This window comes from Thunnus thynnus, chromosome 17, assembly GCF_963924715.1.
Source record: "Thunnus thynnus chromosome 17, fThuThy2.1, whole genome shotgun sequence".
Lineage (NCBI taxonomy): Eukaryota > Metazoa > Chordata > Actinopteri > Scombriformes > Scombridae > Thunnus > Thunnus thynnus.
In genome coordinates, this window is record NC_089533.1 from 12,834,841 (window position 1) to 12,846,957 (window position 12,117).

At 41.5% G+C, this 12,117-nt stretch overlaps 1 protein-coding gene across 5 annotated transcripts in view; it reads right to left on the bottom strand.

Moving 5' to 3' along the window:
* Positions 1-12,117, bottom strand: part of sdk2a (sidekick cell adhesion molecule 2a) — a 93,440-nt gene that overhangs the window by 2,252 nt on the left and 79,071 nt on the right. For 2 of the 5 annotated variants that reach the window (XM_067570481.1, XM_067570483.1), the window contains 18 exons: positions 11,788-11,977; positions 11,312-11,410; positions 10,925-11,119; positions 10,606-10,807; positions 10,398-10,501; positions 9,701-9,771; positions 8,926-9,061; positions 8,628-8,684; positions 8,073-8,174; positions 7,825-7,940; positions 7,504-7,690; positions 5,915-6,052; positions 5,102-5,284; positions 4,860-4,985; positions 4,583-4,747; positions 4,345-4,485; positions 2,996-3,164; positions 373-502 (listed from right to left, as the gene is read on the bottom strand). In XM_067570481.1, coding sequence (XP_067426582.1) covers positions 373-502; positions 2,996-3,164; positions 4,345-4,485; positions 4,583-4,747; positions 4,860-4,985; positions 5,102-5,284; positions 5,915-6,052; positions 7,504-7,690; positions 7,825-7,940; positions 8,073-8,174; positions 8,628-8,684; positions 8,926-9,061; positions 9,701-9,771; positions 10,398-10,501; positions 10,606-10,807; positions 10,925-11,119; positions 11,312-11,410; positions 11,788-11,977 — 2,511 coding nt within the window. The remainder of the gene's footprint in view (positions 1-372; positions 503-2,995; positions 3,165-4,344; positions 4,486-4,582; positions 4,748-4,859; positions 4,986-5,101; positions 5,285-5,914; positions 6,053-7,503; positions 7,691-7,824; positions 7,941-8,072; positions 8,175-8,627; positions 8,685-8,925; positions 9,062-9,700; positions 9,772-10,397; positions 10,502-10,605; positions 10,808-10,924; positions 11,120-11,311; positions 11,411-11,787; positions 11,978-12,117) is intronic. The other 3 variants (XM_067570486.1, XM_067570484.1, XM_067570485.1) reach the window with 3 other exon arrangements.

Consider the following 12,117-nt stretch of genomic DNA (forward strand, 5'->3'; position numbering starts at 1 on the left):
ATGACTGGCCTGCACTAACAGAGGATATTTAATTTCAAGGTGATCCACTTGAGACAGATTAGCTTGCTGGCTGTCATTAATTTATTCACAGAAATTCATAATTAGACAGCTATCTAATTTTTGCATATAACAAAGCAGTGACTATGAGGAAAAAAATAGAGGTTATCAAGAGGATATGCTGTGAATGTGACAGAAGTAAAATAAAGTGAAAGAAGACAAGTACTCTTTGAGTTTGGAAAGGTTATGACTTTTCCCTGGAGGATTCTGTCACTTTGAGAAATTCAAACAGTTGAATTTTACTTTTTAATCTAAGTTCATTGCCTATTCCAGACATAGAGTGGACATAGGCTGCAAGCCAGGGTCACTGCTTACCTGAGAGTCAGATATCTCAGAGGGTTTCTCGGTCAGACTGCTGCTCTCGGCAGGGATCAGGTCATTATACTTAGTGCTGACATCCTCATCTGAGTAGTGGAGACTTCCAGGACTAGGTCTTGGTGGTGACCTGGACAGATGGAGGAAAAGAGGAGAGAGAAAGAGAGAATGAGTGTGTGAGTGAGATTGAAAGCAAAACAGACAGTGAGAGACAGAGACAGCTCATGGTTATGTAAGAAAAGAGTTTCATTTCATCATCATCATCTTTCCCTTTGGGAAACTCAAACACATTTTCTAGAGCCCTCTCTTCTTTCAGAACATGTTTGAGTAAACATAAAAAGCCCCGTCATTCCTGTGATTGACACCACTCAGATGAGTAATGAAAGGCTCCAAACTATAGTTCTAAAAATGAAAAAAACTTCACAAAACGTCCTCCCACAGTAGGATCAACATACACAGATTCAGTGCAGACTCATTGATTATGAAAATGAAAATGATTTAGTTTAGACAAGTACTGAATGTGTTGTGCATTCCTGGAAGCCACTGATATAATCTGCAGGAAAAAGTCTATAAATTGACTTGACTGATCTTTGCAAAGTGACTGTAGGAGCATTGGTAGGAGGTGAGTTCTGCATGAATTCAACTCTCACCTCAACTGTCATGAGATGGACAAACAGGATCCTGTACAAAAAAAACGTATGAGCATGTTCATGAAAGGATTCTTTGTGCTGATTAGAGCTGAATGACTGTACAGGGTCAGCTGGAGATTTAGACCTCCTGCAGAAAAGCTGTGTAACTAAGCATGGCCCTGAGCTCGGCAAAGTATTATAAAGTTCTTTTATGAGTTCAGGTCAAGTAAAAAAGACCCTTCACTTCTTTTTGTTCCAGTCATTAAGTCCATAAAGTGAAGCAGAGAGAAATATCTGTGCAGACAATTACTTTTCTTCCTCTGCAGTAATGACTGCTGCTGCGTTCAAGGTCTGCTGAGATTGAATCGGACGGTCATCACTGAGCTACATCAACGGGCTCAGTATGTAACTCAAGCTAACACAGTATTAGGAAAAGAGTTTGCTCAGTTGATTTCAGGAAAAAAAAAACACTAGCGATTTGCATAAACTAGGAATGGCATGAAAGTAAATGTTTAAATGATCTGAAATGGAAAATGGTGTATGTGGGGGCAGAGCAGACAAGCATAAAATGCTGTGATGTCAAGTTTAATATTAAGGCATAAAGGGCAAAACCTTGACGACCTCTCAAATAGTAAAAAAAAAAAAAAAAATGTACTGAGATAATATGCGGGAGCTAAATCACTGGGAACGTCAGGAAGCTTAGAAGACACAACATGACAACGGCCGTGAAAGGGTTGACACAACAAAGGGACATCTCGTCTGAGTTAAAGGGGATGACGTGAGGGGGCGGATTGTGAAAAAAAAAAAAAAAAAGAAGATCTACTTAGAATTCAGACAAGGTAGAGTCAGACATTAAACAGATGAGACCACGTGAGCGTAGGGGAGGGGCGGAGGATTCTGCTACCGATCACACTCCAAAATACTGCCAGTGAGCTTTGAATTATTTAGGAGGACTGTATTTTCCCCTTGCCTTATCTGTCTAATTCATCCCTCACCCTTTCAAATATCCCATAGGGAGCCCTCCCACTCATCCTCCTTAGTCCACAGATCATTAGCAAAGAGTACTGTACCAGATTGAAGCGCTTCAAAGAGAGGGAGCAGCACAAGACACTTTGATCCCCTTCTTGGCCTCCTTGGTCAAGGAGAAAACAGTCCAGATTCCCCTGCCCTTAATGCACCCCTTCTTGCACACTCCATCATAATGTTCCACCAATGTCCAATTCAACATCTTTTCTTGTCTTTCTTTTTATTTGCTGTGACAAGACACAGACTCTGATCCCCCAACCCCCCAACACATCCATGTGACCATCATTCTAGCCACCATGTGTGCCCCACGTCTCTCCACAAGGTATTCCTTTTGCTTCTCATGCAGCCGAGTTCGTGAAATTCCTCTTATCTAGTGTTTACCTAAACATTACCAAAGAGCCAGCCTGCCAAAGTCCTGCTGACAGGTGGAATGACATGTTCTAATACCGACGGTGTTGCACTTCATGTTGAGATAGCTCTAACAGCACTGCACTCGAGAGAAATTCTGGGATGAAGGCCAAAGGAAAATGGCCTGCTCTGACCCAAAAGCGCCCTTTGTCTGAAGCTGTGATGGACAGACAAAGAGCACATACAGAACCTCATGAATGCTAATTGGCTGGCATTGTGCTGTCCCCTTATATAAATTGTTGCTACATACAAACACTGAATATCAACGACGGGAGCGGAAGGAGGCTCAAATCTGCAGCTGGGTTCCTTGAGGCTCAGTTTGTTCTCTCAAGACTGACAGACTATTGTGAGGGAAGACGGGAACACATAACACCACATAATTAATTCCTGTCAGTATCACAAGTAACACACTGAATTGGAAAAGGAAACTCAAGGAAACAACAATGCATTTGAGAGTTGGAGGGTTGATCTACAGTATTGCGTGCAGGAAACGAATACAGTGATCAGCTGAAAACCAGGGTTCATTGTTACCGTATGACTTAACAGTGATGGTGACTGACCGTGTGTAGATGCCGTTCTTGCGGCAAAAGGAGTTTTTCACGGAGAGGCGTCTGTTGTTAAGCTCCAGGGCTGGGAAGCGTCCCTCGTCCAAGCGCACCATCTCTCCGTGGGTCAGAGGCAGCGCTGTGCAGTTGGAGTGGTTGCCTGGACAGGGGTATGAGGACGACACTGTTTGGGTTGTGGGATGAAATAAGTGATTTGTAATCCTCAATCAAATCTACAATCAGTTTCAGAGTCACGGTGTAGTTACGCACAGCTCTTAATATTGTTAAAGTTTACATCCCCTTAGTTCTTTTTTAAACAGTTTATATACAGGTATTATTGATCACATCCTCCTCAATTTACATGTACAAAACGAGCCAAAAAGCTGCTTTTTGACTACATCTGTAGATCATCATCATCAGTCAGGCAGCCAGGCCCACAATCCAGTACTGGCCCCTGGTAAAACAAACAGCCAGCAGTGGGCCAATCCAGCTTCACGGCTTGGAAAATTGAGGAGGGGTTGAGAGGGGCTAAGAAGCTCTCTTTGTGTCCCCACAAAAACACAGGCCACGTCTGTACTGGTCTGTTTACTGACCCTGGTAACCCTGGCATCATGCTAAACGCTGACTAAGCTAAAAAAAACTGGTACAGGACTTTAAGAGGGCTTGACATGACCCTTCACTTTTCCCCCCAATCTCCCTCTGTCCCTTCTCACCACATCTTTACTACCAGCGACTACTGAGTAACCGGACCATGTCTAAATAATTATCACTACATTAGATTACTTGCCAACCAACCACAATGTGAGGTATTAACAATACGACTACTAATATTGATTAACTTCCTGCCTCATGTCTTTGCTTCTCAAGACAAAAACCTTGACAAAGGGTTTCTGGGAACAGGGGTGTCACCTGGGATAATTCACAATTATCCCAAATTGGCTTCTGGATACAGTGGTGTGAGAGCCACTTGTGGTGTAGTTATATAATTACTCTCAGCCTGACTAATGATCTGAGCATTAAAGCACTGCCAAGTCATTAATCCCAGTATTGATCCTCACCGCAGTTAAACATGAACAATAATGTTTATTCAACTGCCTATTTCAGCTGTTTCATTGGCAACCTTTACTCTCATCTCTCCCCTGTCAAGCAAACAATGTAAGGAAATGTAAGAAATGTGTCTAATTGTCTGAGCCTTCATACTTTCCTTTTTCACAAAATAAACTTCCTTGTGCAATCATTAAATTGCAATTCTCAGCAGAGCTGTACGAGGGGAAGACAAATTCTAGTCGATAGCTAAAGTTGCAGAAACAGATGGAAAAACTGAGACATTAGCAGTGGGTTTAGCAGACGGTTCACTTTCCTACCTGAATCTGCTTTTTTGGTGTATTTTTTACTCTGGCCTCGGATGATGAGGATGAAAACAAGGAGGAGAATGAAGATGAGCCCCACCAGAGCGATCACCACCAGGAACCACCACTCCTCATAGAACGGTGACACTTTCTGGGCTGAGCACAACAGATAATATGTTAGTACCTGAACAAAACATGTGTAACATAATTAACATAATGATGCATTAAATCTTCATTTTAAAGTATAATCAACCTGATATGGAGGGGGAGGGGGCACTGGGAGACCCATATCCATAGTCGTTGACCGCAATTACTCGAAAGTCATAGGTGACCCCTTCTCGGAGCATGTCCAGGTTAAGTGTGTATGATGTCACTTCTTTAGGAATGTCTTTGATAAGGATATCCCACAATCCTTCATCTGAAGACAAGATAATAAAAAACATAAATATAGTAATCACAGCTGTAATCATCATGTAGGAAGCTGTTAGGAAGTTATTGGAACCCAAAAATAGTTCATGTATTTGGCTCACCAGAAGGTCTGGCCTCAATGACGTATCGTGTGATGGGTGCACGACCTTGATCACCACTGGCCCAGTGCAGTGTGAGGGCAGTGCCATAACGAGAAATAAAGGGTTCTCCAGGAGGGCCTGGGGCTCCTTTGGAAGACAATAAAGGTGGATAGTAAGGAAACCGTGGATTCTGTCAGAGAGGCAACTCGGTCCAAGTGTTATATTATTGAAATGAACAGCTTTAGAGCTCTAGACAGGCCCACCTTCTCCAGGCCCAGTGGTAATATTGGCCTCCACCTCGGGGCCATAAGTGAGCGTTTTGGCCCGGATGCGGAAGTTATAGGTGACACCATCAGCCAGGTCTTTGATCTTCATCCACAGGGGAGCGCTGCCCTTCACATCTACTGTCACTATCTTACTGACACCTGGAGTGCGAGGAGAGGAGTCTGTACAGGAAACACTAAGACTCTAGATGCTGTTTTCTACAAGCGACACATAGCCAAGCTTTATGCAAATAAACAGAAACACAGAGGCACGTAGACAGATTCACAACCACAGAGAGTTAGATAACTAGACGGACAGACTATCAGAGACATGCACATCTTTGCATACATAACAGAAAAGGCCTATTATTCCAGCAGATATAGAGATATCCAGATAGTGAAAGACACCAGGACCTTTTTTTATAATAGACCAACTGGTATTCCTTTATTCTGAGTCCATTAGTGGACAGCTGAGGGACCACAGCAGCCTCTGTTTGGCATTCCACCACTATTCCCAATTACTTGACAATCAGGTCCAGGCAACCACACTTAGCCAGCTATTAGCCTATTTTTCTCTCAGTGAGAGAGAGAGCTGTGCAAAGTTTTACTAGAACATTCCAGCATATTTTATTAGCCATACGATATGTTACTGCAGGTCCTATAGTCATCTGTAACAGATTAGTAGTATGAGCTTAAGCAGCGTGAGTTAAAAAGAATATGGTAACTAGGCAAGAGGTTGTAAATCACTGAGAAAGCCAGCTGAGGAATGTCAAGACATGGCAGAGTTATTAGGCTCCAGGCAGAGTTTCTCACCATCGACAGGAGTGCAGGGCTCATAAACCAGGCGGTAGCCCTCAATGATGCCGTTGGCCTGCTTGGGCTCTCCCCAGGACACGTTGACTGAAGTGGTGGTCAGCTCACTGAAGTGGATGAAGCTGGGAGCACTGGGCGCTTTTGGTGGAGAAAGGGGAAAAGAGGGATGACAGTTGGATCTCTTCATAGGACTGAGAATAAATACAGTGTTAATGCTTAGTACTGTGACCTAGAAATGCCATCATGCAGTACACACACACACAAACACACACACACACACACATAATATATTTAATTCTTGACATTTCTCTTTGTAAAATGCCATACTAATTTAGCACATTTTCAAAGTGTTACAACAAAAATAGCATTGTAGCAGAGAGAAATCCAAAGGTAGTGCTCATAGTCTACAACAGACAATTTGATATATTCATTTAAAAAAATCACATTATTCTAGATGACTGAAACAGGCATACTGGGAGATTAAAAATCACAGAGGTCTCATTGTTCATTATCAGAGTAGGAACACTAAACTGTTATGTGCAAGTAAAAATAGTCTATCCAGACTGAGATGAAATCTGTAAGTCTGTCATGATGTCATGAAAAAAACCCAAAACAAAACAAAAAAAAAACGTATGATTGTTTAAGCAAATTTTTAAAAAAAGAAACTGGAAGTACAAGAGTGTGCTAAATCATTCTGTGACCTTGAACAAGAGCTGTGAGAATTCTGCCTGCTGACCCAACCCAGATCCAGCTAAGTGTCGGGATTTAGCCACAATTCTGCATAAAATTCACAAAAGCTTGTGTTGGCTCTCTTCCCAGTACCCTGTGGTGCAGTGAGCCAAAATTCCTGCCTGTGTTTTTAAGTTCTCAGCACTTTGTACCCCTCACCAATGTCACAGCCTTTAAGGGGGCGGAACAGACAAGAGAAATTTATACTGTAAACCATTTTTATGCTGAAACCGCAGAGGAGGGACTCTTGCTAGCTGGTAAACACAGACGTCTTTGTGCAGCTGTGGCCAAAAAACTAATCTACATGTGTCCCCCGCACTCTGTATTCATTGCTCCTCCGCTGTCATTAGGCTTTCACCCCCGTGGCTTGTCCTGGAGGAGGTGCCAAGAAGACTCGGATCTCTTATGCTATATCTCACAGGAGGAAACTAGACTCTTTAGTGAAAATTCTCTATTTCTTGGTGAATAGGACAAGTGGGTTTTACATTATTTGTCTTAAAGCTGTAGTACTTCAATTGGAACTTGCAGTTTTGTTTAACAGTGACTCATCATCTATTCCTTTGTAGGCACCTTTTGTAAATGAAGGGTGGACTAACCTTGAGATAGTGCTCTATGAAAGCACTTGAGTATCATAAACAATATGGTTAAATAATGAGAAAAAGCATCAATGCACAGATGGCAGAGAGATAGAAGAGGCAGGGAGGCATAATGAAATAAAGACACCGAGGCTTTGAAATGCTTCATGGTGTTGGCCTTGAACAACACAGCAGACAGAGTTCCTTGTTTCAAGCCAACTGCCACTGGCCTTTTGAACTATCACTATAATCTCTCTATCCACATCTGGATTTAGTGTAACTCACCTGCTTGCTGAGTGCGCCCTCTGGTGGGCAGGGAGCGGGGTCCATCCCCTGCAGCATTGAAGGCTGCCACACTGATCATGTAGGTGGTATAACCTGTCAGGTTTTTAAGCTTCACCCCAAGCTCTGGCAGGAACAGAGTACGCAAGCGCTCCGTCTCATTCTGGAGCTGAAACTCCCAGAAATAGATCTATAAACAGAATAAAAGAGTTCAGGATGCAGAATTCATAGCTTTTTTCCCACAATAAAAATATAAAACTGAAACAGGCATGATGTAAGTTTGCCATATTTGCAGTAACACACAGAAAGACACATTATTGATACCTTGTAACCCTGTATGTCCCCGTTCTGAGCATCCAGAGGAGGAGGGTCCCATGTGACATCCAGCTGTGTGGCTGTTGAGGACTGGACCACCACATTTTGGGGTGGAGCTGTTGGAACTAAAGGGGCAGAATGTAAATAAAAATAATCACATTTTATTATGTTACACATAACTTGTTAAATATTACAGGTATAAAGATAAAAGCTAAGTGGACAAACACAGATGCTGCACAGCGAAAGAAGAAACATACCAGCCTCTCCAACAAAAACTTCCTGTGGTGCGCTGCTAGGACCCTCCCCCACTGCGTTATACACACTGAGACGGATCTCGTAGCGTTTGTGTTTACTCAAATCTGCAAGGAGATTAACCATAGCAGCATTATAATAGAACAGTTAAGATAAAAGAGCAAAAATAAGTTACTCCTAAGAGACACACAGTCATAGTGACGCTTGTGGCAAGACGGCATCACTAATTGAACAAAAAGACGGAGGGGTGGAATTATATGGCAAACTGATGAAAAGATGGGGTTGTTGTGGGGACACTGGGAAGATTTGTCAGTGATGAAAAAGAAATAAAACACACTGAAATAATGACGTGGTGGCTTGGAGAGATTAAAGTCATATACACATCATAAGAATCAGCAGAGGTCCCTCAGCGGGTACAGCTGAGTGGGAGGATGACGAACACACATATGCTGTAATTTATTATACAAATGGCATATTTTGTGGAAACAAAATATATCAGATGATGTGCAAACAGATGGAGAGTGGTAGAAGAGAATCATAAAGGGGGATTTAAAACTTACTATCCAGTTCATATTGGGTGAGAGAGGATTCACTCAAGTTCCTGACGCTGTAAGGAGCTGGAGTTTGGATAGAAGATGGGGCAGAGTCAGGAAAATGAGGAAGGTTCACAGGATCAGGAAAGAGTGGGAATATTAGCAGACTTATTATTTAGCAAAACACACTGCAGACCTACACTGATAGCATCAAAGCAAAACTTGGATGCAAAAACAAACAATGGTTGATACATTTAAGACTCAAGATAGCATCACTTTCTGAATATAAGCAGAAGTAATGGATGGGTAAGCAGTAAAAACTCACCAGTGAGATCAGCCCAATTGGCAGATGCGCTGTTAACTGTGCGGACAGTGAAGCTGCGTATCCGGTCATAGTGTAACTCTCGGTACCTGACCCTGAACCCTAACAGGACTCCATTTATGTGATCCTCAGAGGGAGGCTAGGAGGAGAAGAATTCTGCTTAATATCCAATATTTAACAAATGTACAACACAATCTCACTTAACCCATAAGAACCTGTGGTGACACCAACCCTTTACATGTTCTGGAAAATTCCTTATACAGCTTTATCCTTGATTTTAACTCATGAAGTCCCTAAGTGATATCTACTGAACATCCTGTTGCAGTCATGTGACAATGTGTGAATCTGTGTACTCATGACATCACTTCCAAAATGGCAGTGTGCCTGGTCAGCAAATGTGACAGAACTAGCTAATTTTAAAAAGCTTGTTTTTTGTTACTTAAGGTAGGTTTCAACCCATTTAACAATTCTGATGCTTTAATAAGATGTCCTGTATTACATTTAACCTGTTCTAACCACATTTCTTGAACACATTGATATAAAACAAGTTAGGGAAATATCGTTATGACATATATGTTACATTACAGATCTTTGACACTGAAGGTAGAATTTCAAAAAAAATTCAGAAATGTGTTCCTTGTGGTCCATTTGGTCTGTTTTATAGTCCCCATAATTTTCCTTTAAGGAGAAATGGGTTTGGGTTCTTATGGGTTAAATGTCACTGTCATGAATTATTCTTCCCATCATAAACACAATGCCAAGTAGTTCAACAGCGTACCTGCCAGCGGACCAGTACAGAGGTGGTAGTGTGAGGTGTAACCGACAGTATTGTTGGGGCTTTGTCTGGGGCTAAAAGATAAGAAGATAAGGAAAAAAAGATGTTCGCAAACCAACACAGCAGAGGAGAGTGATATATAATTCAAACAGTCTGGTAGGGAACAGCTGAAGAGTAAACACAAGGCCTGTTGACATAAAGCATTCACTATGAAAATCCAAAGTCAAAATATGGGTATAAAGGCATGTTCATACAATTACAAAAGTCTTTGTGTACAGTACAACTCCACAGAAAATCGACACATAATTACTTGGTCTAGGGCCGCGACTAACGATAATTTTCCTTATCGATTAATCAGCCAATTATCTTCTTGATTAATCGATTAATTGTTTGGTCTATAAATCATCAGAAAACAGTGACAAACGTATGCTAGAGCACAAGGTGACATCATCAGATGTCTTTTTTTGTCTGACCAATACTTAAAAACCAAAAAATATTCTATTAACTAAGATGCAAAACCAAGAAAAACTGCAAATTCTCACATATGAGTTCCTGGAACCATCAAATGTTTGCCATTTTTGCTTGAAAAATGACAATTAATCAATTATCAGCATAGTTACCAATTCATTTTCTTTTGATTGACTAATCGTTACAGCTCTAGTTTGGTCAATATCTAATTACAATGAACACAATTTCTTACCATCCTGTAGTGTAGTGATGGCCTCACTCTCCTGACTGTATTCACTGTCTCCAATATCATTGGTGGCTTTAATACGAAACTGGTAAGAAGTGAAGGGCTTTAACCTTTAAAGACACACACAAAAAAATGCAACTCATTGTCTGTTTTCTGACTTCCCAATGATAAAAAATGCTGACAGTATGTGCAATAGAAGTGGACTTTAATATACCTGTCCACTATATAAGAGTGTGTCTCATGGCTGACCGATGCAGAGTGGACCGTCCAGTTGCTGTCTGGCAGCTCTCTGTACTGGACTGTATAGTAACGGACTGGGGACAGGCCGTCGCTGCCTGGTTCCCATGACAACAGCACTTTGCGAGCCTGGACTTCTTCTTGAGGCACTGTGGGACGGCTCGTGGGTTGGGGTCGGGCTGAAGGGCAAATGCGCGTGCACACACACACACACACACGCATGATAACTCTCAAACTTAATATTTAGAGGTGAATAATCTAAATAATACATTTTAGCTACAGTATTTTACTCTTACCTCTCTTTTCTGTTGTGACTACCAAGGCCTCTGCAGCCTCGCCCCAACCCTTTCTTGTTTGAGCAGTGAGTCGGAATACATAAACCATTTCTGGTTTCAGTCCGGCTGCTGTGTATTGTCTCGCGCTGGGGCTCAGCACATCCACTGTGGCTGCGTTACTATTTGAGGAGTTTCTTCTGTATGTGATCTGATAGGCTAAGAGCACAAACTTGTATGAAGATAAAGTCATGCATAAAAATGATGGAGCAAAGAGAACAATTCAACAGAACTATAAAATAAAACATTAGTTTTTGGAGAAATTGAATTATTCTCTTTGACCAGCACACATATAGCAAACTACATCTCATATTAATATCTAAGAACATTGTCTGTACATTGAAAACTCACCCAGGATAATGCCATTTGGTTGTGCAGGAGGTTGCCAGATGAGCCGGACTGAGGTGGTTCTCACTTCGGGGAACAGGATGCCAACTGGAGGGCCTGGCACTATCACACATACAATCACCAAAATTTAAAAATCCAGCAAGAGTACTATGTGTGACATAAGCCATGTGATAAAAAAAGTAATCATATCCATTTTAAAGTTCAGGTTCACCATTCACCATCAAAACAAGATAAACATATCTTCTCCACATGTTCCTTATAAGAGTAATAAGATAATAATTTGCAAAAAAAAAAAATACCATAAGCAACAGAATTCTCAAAACAAATTGATTAGCGACATGTGAAATTATCTCAGCACAGTGATATATTATTTTAATTTGTTTAGAGAAAAATTCAATTTCAAAGATAACAACTGGATTAAATAGCTTGGTGAGATATAAACCTTCACAGTGAGAGTTTTCAATGTTTTTGCTGTTTACCATCATCCAGGGTCCTCTCGAGAATGGGTGGCGAGCTGCTCCTTCCGTCCCCTATACGTGTGAAGGCCAGGACCTGGATCTCATACAGGACGTACTTTCCCAGACCGCTCAGCTGGACACTGTGGCTGGTGTTGCCCTCCACTGTCCAAAAATTGGGAGCTGTGTCTGAGTCCTTCTCTTTATACACTACCTGATATACACAAAGGACAGGGGTCACTAAGGTTTAACAGTTCTATAGCTTTTGAGGTGATGTTGAAATTAGTAACAGGAAGATGTTTTTATGCTGATTATCTTACTCTACAGCCATACAGCCCCATAACCTGCTTAATG